General features: G+C 40.1%; 1 protein-coding gene across 1 annotated transcript in view; it reads right to left on the reverse strand.

The window, feature by feature from the left end:
* Positions 1-12,696, reverse strand: part of LOC126473432 (uncharacterized) — a 114,694-nt gene that overhangs the window by 47,537 nt on the left and 54,461 nt on the right. Inside the window, exons 3-4 of the mRNA XM_050100472.1 lie at positions 4,449-4,568; positions 845-985 (exon numbers count right to left, since the gene is read on the reverse strand). Coding sequence (XP_049956429.1) covers positions 845-985; positions 4,449-4,568 — 261 coding nt within the window. The remainder of the gene's footprint in view (positions 1-844; positions 986-4,448; positions 4,569-12,696) is intronic.

Genomic DNA, 12,696 nt, shown 5'->3' on the forward strand with positions numbered 1-12,696 from the left:
GTTTTCTTTTGGAAACTTTCAATGGTGTTTGGTTGCAAAGATAATTTTACTTTAACTGGTTGGATTTAATAGGTTCAATATACAATATTTATTTTTTAATAATGTAAAGAAAATGATATGTGATGCCACAAAATATAAAGCAATTGATAGGTGCATCTTCTGACAAACAATGAAATAAGGTAAAAATAGGAACATATGGTTCATCAAAAATAAGCCTTCAGAAACTAACACCACAACAGCCAAAAAATATTGCCGCAACTAGCAGCAAATAACACTGAAGTTGACATAAAATAACACCAAAACTGGGGAAAAAATTAGAGCACATGTGGGGCATGGGGGGCCAGGGGGAAATAAAAGATGAACAAAAATAGCACTAAAATTGGCCATAAAATAAAACAATTATTTCTTGTCCATACTACTAACTTTGTTATAATGCAGCAGCATCTATTTTGTTATAGCACACTGGGTGATTACCTAACATCTCACCAAATCACTGTGGGCAAATCAAGCAATCATATGAACAGGAACATTACAAAAGATAATGTGATTGCATTCAATTAAGCTGTTAATATGTGGTTATATCATACAATATGCCAAACTTTTTTTAAATCTATTTCCTGTCATACTTCAAAGTGTGTTCAAAATGGTGGTGATTATCACACAGGACATTGAAAATTATAGATAGCACGCATGCATAGAGCCATACAGCATGCTTTATAAAGAGATTTTACATTAAGCTGTGTGTGTGTGTATGTGTGTGTGTGTGTGTGTGTGTGTGTGTGTAGGGGGGAAGGGGAGGAGGGGGGAGTAAAGACAAAGAATATACCGAAGAAAGAAGACTGACCTTGAAGATCTCACCAAGAGTAAAATACTGCTGCCAAGCATTTTTATCTGGAGGCTGCACTTCCAGTGACCTCCTCGTCAAGTAAATGGCATCATCAAGGTACTGCAGATTAAACAGCACCCGTGCCAAATTAAGCAGCACCTGTAAATAGAGAATAATTACAAATAATGAAATCTGAGAAGTAATTATGTTACAGCCTATATGGCAGAACTAAAAAAAAATATTTCAGGAAGAAAACTATTAATACTATCCAGCCCTCAAAGATAACCCATCAGTTGGCCTAGGTGAGACATATTGGTCACTTGCTGCAAGTAACTGAAGAACTGTGTCCCCACAACTGAGCTTTGATCATTCCAATTTCCCGATGAGATAGTATCAGTTGAGTGCTACAGTTATCTATTAAACACCTGATAGTAATTACTCACCATGCATTTAAAAAAAAAAAAAAAAAAAAAAAAAAAAATCCTCCTTCAGAGGAATAAACTTTAGTGGAAAAATTGTATCTCAAAGATTGAACACTGTAAAATTTGTGAACAGAGGTCATAATACAGACTGTAACACTTCTGCATTTAGGTTAAGAAACTTCAATAATAAAATATTACATCTTAGCAAATACTGTCTAGACTAAACATGGCATAAACCACGGAACAACAGAATTCTTCAGTTTGATGGTCTGATGATTTGTATTAGGCAAGCAGTATTAAGTGACAAGATAGAGATTTTGCTGCAGCCTCTGGGTCATTGCTCTCACATCAGAATGGTTAAGTGGGCAGGCCCACATGTTGCCACGGCTGTTTCAACTGTGCTGCAGAAGTTTCGCTAGGAACACCATGCAATTTCCATAATTTTGGTACCCTGAAGAAAGACGTTCATCACTACTGATACGTTTTAGATGAAGAGGTGCTTGCCTGGGTACAATCATGGTTCCCTAGGTAATCACATACATTTTTCCATGAAGGCACTGACCGTCGTGTCTCATAGCGGAATGTATTAGAAGTTATGGCGATTACTTTTGAAATATTATACAGTTTGTCTATTTTTTCCACCTGTCTCATTTTCATCAGACTGCCTCTCATATAAATGAAACATGTTCACTGTGTTGGTATATAATAATCATCATGCCAACAGTTGCAGCAACTGCTGTGAGTCCTCAGTAATATTTGCGAACTTAAGTACTCTGTCTCCTTTTTTACCCAAGAACAGACTCAAGTGGCAAGAGTTCAATTAAATGATCAATGACAGAGACTCACAAGTCAAGTTTCTGAGCATACAGAGATGTTGAGTTTAGAGATGATGTCATAGGACCAGCTGGTGAGTTTAGAGTGAGTGTATCGAGTTTGCTTCTGATCTCTAATCACTATGTGGGTACCTCGTAAAGACTCTAGACATAACAATATTCCTTTAGTTTTTTAACTGATTTGTGTTTAAAATTAAAAACTAATTACAAGGTATATTCTTTACACAGAAAGCCAAATGTTCTGAAAGGTCTGGCACTAGATCTAACATGTCATAACTTCTTGTTCCATAACTCTAGCTTGCAAGTTTTCCATTGACACACGACTCCTCCACTGAGCAATGACACGACTGCACATGAGGGATGAGGAAGACTGATGCAGTACGCAGCAAACATGCCTGACTTGTCAGTAACTTCATCTCCACATGCACTGGTAGTCAACAGGGCACACAACCCTCCCATGTCATGGTAAAAAGAGAAGGGTGTTCTGCAGGTACAACAGCTGGATTCAACTTTCTGATAACCAGCAGGGTACTCTAGGAGACAGTGGAGTACAATGTTGATCATCAGCTAATCAGTGAATGTTGCCCAGTGTTCATATTCGTGCGATTTCCACTAATCTCTGTCCGTCTTTGTAGCTGATTGGTCAACATGGATGGCTACAATGCAGAGGACCTGGATTTGATTCCTGGTCCTGCCAATGATTTTTCCTTCACGGGGTACTAGTACGGGGTGCACTCACATCCAAACCTCCAGGTGTCAGACACTCAGATCAGTACCAAACGTTGCAGGTCAATGGAGTATCAACCAAAACTCTAATTTAGTTTGTACTATGTGCTGTCATCCAGCAGAATGGGCATAAATGTTAATTAAAAGTAACACCAGAACTACAGGGCAAATCAAAAGCATGATTGTGTGCAACTAACCCATGTTGCTTGCCTGGGGAAATGGTAGAGTGATAGATCCTCCTACAGGATCAAATCCCAATAACTTTTTCTTCTGCATTATATGTGAAAGTGTTATATGAGACAACATGTTTATAACATGTAAAAAGGCTGTTTGGAGTTTACAGCAATGTTCTCTTGGCAGTCTGCTTGCGTGTCGTTTCTTTGGCAGTAGTAAACCTATAGAGTGAATTTGTAGTTTCACAGAATATACAATCAGAAGAGAAAAAATAAAGAAACAATTGCATCACACAAGTGGAAGTAATAGTAGTAATAATAAACAAAATTAAAAAAATGATAAGTACATAATGCTCAACTAACGAAGTGGAATCAGGCTGCCAAAAGAAAATTGGCACAGACTAAAAAAAGTCCTTTTACATTTCAGGAAAATCTTCTCCCATATAACAGTTTCACACATAAACAGTTAAACAAAATTGTCATCAACTGGGTTTGGAAGTGCGATCTCTGGTATGACGACGAATGGTCTACCTTCTCACCCCTGAGATCTACAATACAGTCACTCACAGATACACTTTTGCTGTGCTCCGAAGTTCTGGTGATATTTTTCATTACCGTCTATGCACATTCTACTGGATGACAGCGCACAGCATGAACTAAATCGATGTTTTGGTTCGTACCCTATCAACATAAAATGTTCGGTAATGATCCGAGTGTCTGACATCTGGAGGTTTTGGTGTCAGTTTCATGATGCCAACCGAGGAGCAACTCTAATGAAAAGCAGGAGTTCCATGATCTGGAAAGTTGGCAACACAACCAGGAGAGCAGAGTGTTCACTACATGCCCCTCTACACTACATCCTCACAGCTCCGCAAGGTAGAGAATTACAAGGCAGCCAGTCAACATCCCTTGGGCTTTCAAAGCCTGGAGGAAGACCTTGTTACCACTAATATTTCAAACTGAATGAATGAACACTGACAAATCACTTTCACTGGTAATATGCATTACCTTACTGCTGATCATCCTACGCAACTTCACCATTCAGGTTCTTTGGATACCAACTTTCAACACTAGTTTTTCCAAATGCCAGAGATGAAAACTGGCTCTCCATCATGCATGTGGCTTTTATAATCTGACTTGTCACATTCATATCAGAGACTGTGCAATTTTTTTTTCAACATCTGAATCTATTCAAAAGCTGTGAATATTGACAGAATAAATTTCCCTGCTTGTGTTAACTAAAGTGAATCTTATACATTCTCCCATATTTCACATTGAGAAAGGTTGTGTGACGTGAAGAGCAGACATCATCATTTGATACCCATCTCCAAACCAATGAGTCAAAAGATAGCAAAAAATTACCTGTCTTCGAGGCATAACACCCCCTCATGCGAATAGCAAAGGTTACAAGTGCACGCTACATACATAAATATTTTTAAACCATTTAAAATGAAACTATCATTCTTACCTCCGCATTATGTGGTGAGACTGCTAGGGCCCTTCTAAAGCACTCTATAGACTTTTGTGCATCACCTTTAATTCTCCAGAAGTTTCCTATCTGGTTGTAAAGTTGTACAGACTTTGGTTTCTGAAACAGTACAAAAACATTGAGCACACTGATTCTACCCAGACAATCTTTCATTCATAATTATGCTAACTGGTTACCCAGCATTGCTCAGTTACTTGTGTGTCTGAATATTTTATTAAATAGGAAAAGGTAAATCTATATGCACAACAAAAATGAACTTCGCGTGTTTACATGTTTTTAAAAGTATAAATACGTTACACAAATTATACATGAAAATGATTTACAATTTCATTGTAATATTAATTTTAATCAAAACTTTATTACATACTGCTACAGCAAGAGCAAACACGATTTATGGAACATAGTACTTTACAGAGCAACACATAAGATACAATGAAGTACAGGTTGTGCGTAGCACTGAACGGACAACAGTAACACAGGTTACAGAATAGGCTGAGCACTCGTTTGCGATCGCTTAGATAATACTGTTTTTTTTGGCGGCTACCAGAGCGTGCCAGGGGGCCAATCCAGGTGGCGTCTGTAAGTGGGCCTGTGAACTGTATGGATGCACGATCTCTGAAATCGCATGCCTCATGAGTGAAGGTACGTCACACACAATATTCCACACCTACACTTACACCCACCTGTGCAGGTAACTTATCATAATGGAAATCACCAGTAACATTAACAACACTGATTTAAAATTAACATCGGGTAGTTTTCAATTACTTTTGTCTGCCATCTCTTTCTAACACCCTTTCTAATCCCTGCCTCTAGTTGTGCTACAGGTTTTGACTTCAATGTTTGCATCTCTTCATTAGCCATATCTGTCTCACTTTTACAGTTTCAATGGGCATATTAATTACAGTTACTGCATGATATCTGAGCTGGTTAGCTCATGATTCATGTAACATATTTTAATGCAGCCAATGTAATGGCATGTATTTCTGAAGAAGATACTCATAGGAGTATCAGAATCTAGGCCATGTTTGTTTATTTAAACTTCTGGCAACAGACTGGCTGTTCATTGTACAAATGCTTATATCCCAATATGATGTTTGTGTACATGTTTCACAGGGGAAACACTGCTGCTGCTTGTAGAGAATACGACTGACTATTTTCTAACGCCTGAGTACCAGATTCAAGTGTGTTTATTCATATTTTCACTAAACTGCGTGAGATTGATGGAGTGCCCTGCAGTAAAATTTCATCTGAAAGTGCAAATGAACAAGGTGTGGATGAAGCAGAGGACATTATTAAGTCCTTCAAAGAGTACATAGAGATTTCCACAAACAAGTATACGATGGCCATTATGTGTGCATGGCCTCTGTACTTATCATTTATAGCAAATTCAGCACTTTCTAAAAGGAGATGAAGGTAAGCGATTAGAATTTTCTCACTGGCTAACCGCATATTGCTGTGCAATCCCATTAATACTGTTCAATGATGAAGCCACTTTCACTCAGGGTGTACCAACAACACTTAACTCACATCGGTGATACAATGAAAACCTACATGCATCTGTGGAAACACATTCTTTCAAGAGCGTATGTGTCTGCTATGGCAGGCAAACAGTTGATTGGATCGGTTGTGTTATCCCATCATGTTACAGGGCCTCGGCACATGCTAGTCTTCAGGTGACATCTTTTAATCCTAACATTCCTTGGAATATGGATCAGTAGCAACGGTCACCGAGGATGCTGTATCTTACTCCTTTAGATTTTTTACCAGTGGAGTGGTTGATAGCGGTTGTGGTAATGGAGATATGAGTAAGTCAAGTGATGATCATCATATTGTGGTGGTCACCAGGACACCTGTTGTTCGCATGAATGCATTTTTCAAATGAAAAAAACTGAGATTTTTCTGTAATGCTCTTGAGATTTTGCAAATATTCCTACATCTTAAAAAAATGTTTCCTACTGTTCTAGAATATTACCGAATATTCTAGCTTACAACTTGGAAATAGAACAGCCCAGCAAAACTGTCCTAACAATGAGTTCTTCAGTGTAATGGAGCCACAGGAACAACTCATCAAAAAGTTTTATCCACCTATGGAGAACCTATGCAAATAAAGAATGGCTTTGTGACCAAACAATTTTAGCAATAAAAAGATGACATAGTTCAACAAATAAATCAGAAGATACAGAATATTGTCATATTGTAACCATACTCAAATCTAAATCTGAAAGCATGTTTATTACAAAAACCAACGAACGCTCTGAACAGGACTGAACTCCTGGATGGGGGAGTGCTGCTATTTATACAAACATCATATATTTCAGAATGTTCAAACATAACAAATTTCAAGAACCTTCCAGAGAGAACAAATACTAAATAACAAATAATTGCTGGTGGCTGTGTTTGAACTAGCAATCTGCAGCATACCAGCCAGTGACATTAGCCGCTTTGTTGCACTGCGTGCACCACAGATTGCGGTACTGCTGCCCCTCCCAGAGAAAAAATTACCCACTCTTTCCGGAGTTTAACTGGAACTAACAACAGAACCCTGGATCCAGATCTTGTCAATGGCCCTCTGCATGGCAGTACTGGCAAATCCTCATATTCTTGTCTTGTTCTCTTCATTATGGTGAGCATTGGAGGCAGCTACTCTTTTGAAATTTTCACAATCGTTGAGCAGGCCTTCAGTTTTCTTGAACAAGAAGTGCACACCATCAATCTGTGCCACAAGAATGTAGTACAGCTTCATACTACAGTATCTGGCATTGTCCGTTAGACTGCACTTTCAAATACGTGTGTCGCCAGTCACACCATCGCAATTCCCATAGCTGCCACTGTGGCAGGAGGGCACTGCCACTAATGACTATCCTGCTCCCCTCTGTGGAACTCCAGCAGGTGGTGTACTTAAGTTCGAAATTTCATTCACTGCCCCTTTTTTGTGTTTTTGTCAGCTGAATAACATTTACAGACTTTTATAGTGGCCACACTCAACATAATCTGAATAGACATTGTATTGAAGAGTGACATACTAATACCGATCAGCCAAAGCATTTGACCACCTACCTAATAGCCGGTATGTGTATTTCTGGCATGGATAACGATGGCAATGCACTGTTGTGTGGAAGTAATGAGAACCTGGTAGATCACTGGAGGGAGTTAGCACACAATCTACACACACACACACACACACACACACACACACACACACACAAACGTCCCCTAATTCTTGTAAACTCTGGGGAGGGGGCATTGAGCTCTGATGCCACGTTCAATCACATCCCATATCTGACAAGTTGGGGGGTCAGCTCATCAACTGGAACACACTACTGTGTTCCTCAACCACTCCATCACACTCCTGCATTGTGACATCGCTCATTATCTTGTTGAAAAATGCCACTGCTGTTGTCTTTAAGGGGTGTACATTGTCTGCAACCAGTGTATGCTACTCCTTGGCCACCAAGGTGCTTTGCATGAACACTGGACCCGTGGAGGCCCACATGAATGTTCCCCAGAGCATAATAGAGCCACCGCCAGTGTGTCTACATCCCGCAGTACAAGCGTCAAGAAACTGTTGGTACTGGGATTCATGAGACCATGCAATACTCTACCACTGTGCCAACATCCAGTGTCAATGGTCATGTGCCCACTTCAGTTGTAGTTGCTGATGTCGTGATGTTAACACTGGCAAATGCACGGATTGTCAGTTGCAGAGGGCCATCGTTAGGAGTGTTCACACATACTTGTACTCTGCCCAGCATTAAAGTCTGGTGTTAGGTTCTGTCACAGTTCGCCACCTGTCCTGTTTTGCCAGTCTGCCTGGCCTATGACATCTGTAATGAGGTGTCGCTGCCTAACCTCATGATGCCTGGACGTGGTTTCACCACATGTTGAAGACATTCACCACAGCATTCCTCTAACACCCAAAGAGTCATACAGCTTCCAAAATGCTCATGCCGAGCCTCCAGGCCATCACTACCTGCGCTCAGGAAAACTCAGATAGATCGCACGCCTTCCCAATTCTACATACGGACAGCACGCTCACTGATACTACAGGCGCCGTATATGTGTCTGATCAACAGTCATTTCTCGCCAGGTGACGCTTCTATTGCCTGGATGGGTTTATACTGATAGTAGGTGGGTGGTCGTAATGTTCTGGCTGATCAGTATATAAATCTTTTGTATCTGTATAGGTTTCTACATCCAAAGCTACTGTTAGTGACTGATGCTGCAACTACGGCAACAAAGTTACGTACTATTTTTACTACTTGATATTAGATGTAGAATAAATTAGTATTTGTATTCTTTGTTCATGAACAGTACTTGTTCCTTGTTCCTGTATCCACTAAAGAACCACGCAGTGTACAAATCAAGTCATAATGTCTGACCAGTGACGAAGGACATGAACAGCCCAAAGTAGCTCTTTAGTAACTTTTTCAATAGTTCCACTTTGTGCATAGCCATAGAAATTCAAACCAAACCTCCCAGCTGTGTCTCACTGGCCTCTGCTTGGCGTTATAGCACTCGCCATCTTTCTCCTGGGCATCAATAGTCTATATGCAAGCCAGCTGCCTTGCTTCTTTGGTCCCAGTGATGGTGTTTCACATAGTCATTCTGGGCATCATCCAGTTCACATGGAAACAGTATATCCAGCATCATTTCGACCTCTTGACCATGGAGGAAAAAGAATGCTGTAAAGTCTGTACTGTCTTGCTCAGCTGTGTTGCATGCAAATGTCATTAAGGGCAGTATTGTATCACAATCTCTCTGACATCAATGTACGAGGGTGTACTGAAAAGTAATGCCTTTGAATTTTTTATTCTGTTCTTAATTTCAGTTGAGGTATTAAATGTCACACACTTTACTCTGTTCACTTTCCTGCTTTGCTGATGCAGGTTGTAACCCTTTGCAGCTAGAGGATTCTGAATTATTGTGTGTAATGTGGAGGTGTGTAACTTAACTGTGTTGATACATGACAAACAACGTGCTGTAATCGAGTTTCTAACTGCTCACACATGGAGCATCATCTCCTTCAGCATGACAATGCAGACCACACATGAGCACTACTACATCTGCAACAATCTGATGTCTTGGGTTCACTGTCATCAATCATCCTCTATACATTCCCTATTTGGCCCCATCTCATTTTGTCTGTTTCCAAAACTTAGACAACTTCTTCAAGGTTTTCACTATGATAGTGATGAAGCAATGCAAGCAGAGGTGAGGTTGTGGCTCTGCCAAAATAGCCAAATATTCTACAGTGATGATATCAACAAACTGGTTTTTCATTGGGAGAAATGTGTTCACGGGCAGGGTGACTATGTTGACAAATAAATATGTGGACGTGAAGAATAAAGATCCATAATGTTGAAGTTTTGTTTTGTTTAGGACACTTTAAAAGTTTTCACATAAAGAATTTGGAGGCACTACTTTTCAACACACCCTCGTACATCGTGAGCATATCTGCCAACACCTTATTAAAGCATTCTGCGAGGGCCTTCATCTGTGGGTGGTAGGCAGATCACATCCTGCAGGTGATGTCACAACATAAAATTACCTCTGATACTAGCCATGCCTGGGAAAGTTTTCCACAATCATGGTGCTCAAAGCTCAAAATAATACCTTCTACCATGAACTTTGCAATTTTCAGTGCTTTTGTAGAAAAGCACAGTTTGGTGACAGTGTAATGGGTCAGGAAATCAGTGCAGACTATTATCCATCGATTCTCATTTGCAAACTTCAAGATTACAATTCAGTGGAGTAGCACTGCTGCAAGCAGAATTGGTACCACATACCTCAGAAGTGAGTGAGGCATGTGCTTCCGTCACTGGCATTCCTTACAAATGGCTCACATAGTGTGTAATGGATCGACAGAGACCTGGCCAGTGATACCTGTATCCAATGGCATCTTGAATCTTCATGAATTCCACGCAACCAAATGTAGGAGTGTGGCAAAAATACTTCAGGATACCTGGCTGTAGATAAGCTGAGATGATGAACACCCATTTCCACCCAACTGGAACATTGTCCCTCTTATACAATGTTCCATATATTAATAGGAATTATCCTTTGGTTGATTGCTTCTTCTTCAAGGCTTTCGTGATTTTCAGCAGTGCTTGATCTCCCTCCGTTTAGCAGTAATTTCATTCATGCACTGATAACTGAGATTTTATCTATGCTACTCTGTTCCACCAAAGGATTCCTTAGAAAGACAGTTAGCATCCTTCTGTGTGGATATGGCTTCTGCCTAATAAATATGACTGGAACTTGTTGATGGCCCAAACACCTGCAAGGCACTCTTTTTCAGGTGTAGAGTAGTTTCTCCTGGACTTGGAAAGTACTCTGAATGCATAAACTATCATCTTTTCAGCAACTTCCTGAATTTGCCCTGTAGCTGCATCTGTACCATAACTGGTAACAGCAGTGTGAAATTTTGTCTTGTCATTCTCGTTGTACAGTATTAGGACTGAAGATGTTAGTGCTTCCTTTATGACAAGGAAAGATCTTTCTTACATTTCATTCCAGAAAAATCTGGCCTCTCCTTATGGTAGTTCTTGTGTGGAATGTGCCTCAATATAGAAGTCCTTTCTGAATCACTGGTAGTATGAGCACATTCTGAGAAAACTACCCACATCATGAATGTTCTGTGAAGTAAGAAAATGGGCGATTGCTCTTGTCTCCTCTGGACTGGGATGGACTTCACTGCCATTACTAGTTGCCCCAAGATTTTTATTTCTTGAGTGACAAAGAGCCTTTTTTCAGATTAATCCAGAGGCCTGCAATCTGAGCACATTTCTACATAGTTGTCAAGTGAGTTAGAGGTTATTCAAATGTCTTTTTGACGAGATCACCCAAGTAGCAAAGAAACAGTGCCCATTTAAGGTGATGAAGCAGGTTGTCCATTATATGATCGAAAGTGGTTGGACCATTACACAGATCAAACAGAATAACTTTGAACTCAGCGGCCATCAAGTCTTATGAATGCAGTCTCTTCCTGGTTAGACTATGTCCACAGTTGAGAAATATTTTGCTCCTCTTAAGCAGTCTGGAGTGTCATCAATGTGTGGCAATGGGTAGACAGCTTTTAACACAATTTTATTCAGCGATCAATAGTCAATGCAGAAATAACATGTGCTGTCCTACTTATTCACAAGGGCTGCAGGAAAGGACCAAGGACACTTTGGAGGTTGAATGATATCTTGCAGCATCTAGTCCACTTCCTCCTGGATTATCCATTGTTCAGTAGGCAACATCATTTACAAGCACTGGCTGATTGATGGATGATCCTCATTACTGATATGCAATATCATATACTTCACAAAAAAAAAAAAAAAAAAACGCTTGGTCTATCTTTTCTCCACTCCGGATCTGAAAGTATCTGCAAATTGGCACTCACCATTGTTGCTCTTTGGTCAGACCAGATCATATTGTCAGTTCAATAGTAGCTTCCTCTCCTGCATTGTCTGCAGTGGAAGTGGAGCACAATTCTTCTTTGAGTGCACTAAGTAGTTGTTCCTGGACTGGCTTGGCTACCCCTGTGCGCACACCTTTAGTGATGATTAGTGGCTGGTCGTGACAGTTGTCCACCTACAATGCCTATGATCATTGCTGGAATGTAGATTTCTTTTGTGAGTGAGAGTTGATTTTTGGAATTTATGAATGTTTCACAGTTTAGCTGAACATTTCGATTGATGACTGGAATGTGTCTTGTTGATGATGGCAGGATAACATCTTCAACAGCAAACAATCACCCAGAGCAATCTTTGTTATGTGTCCTTGTTGGAATATCTTCATCAATCTAGAGCTCTGATCCTTCATAACATCTGATCGCTAGTGATGCCTGCAAGTAGTCTCATCAGAGAATAACATTATGACTACAATCTGGTAAAATGGCAAATGTGAAGGGCTGTGTTCTTTCACTGATAGCCTTGCAATACATATTTCCTGTCAGCTAGACTTATTTCCCATTTGTGACGTACAGTACAATTGGTGTGGTGGCCACATCTCCATAAATAGTTGCCACGCTTAGTTTTCCTGAATTTTGCAGCTAGACTAATGGCTACTTCCTCTGTATTGTAATGGGGAATGGCTATGACTTTTTGGAAAGCAACTAATGGCTAGTTCTTCTGTATTGCAATGGGGAATGGCTATGACTTCTTGGAAAGCAATGTTGTCCTGGGTAAGAAGATGGGCTTGATTCCACAAGTCAGCTACAGTCACCTGCAACTGACTG

This window comes from Schistocerca serialis, chromosome 4 (genome assembly GCF_023864345.2).
Source record: "Schistocerca serialis cubense isolate TAMUIC-IGC-003099 chromosome 4, iqSchSeri2.2, whole genome shotgun sequence".
Taxonomy (NCBI): Eukaryota; Metazoa; Arthropoda; class Insecta; order Orthoptera; family Acrididae; genus Schistocerca; species Schistocerca serialis.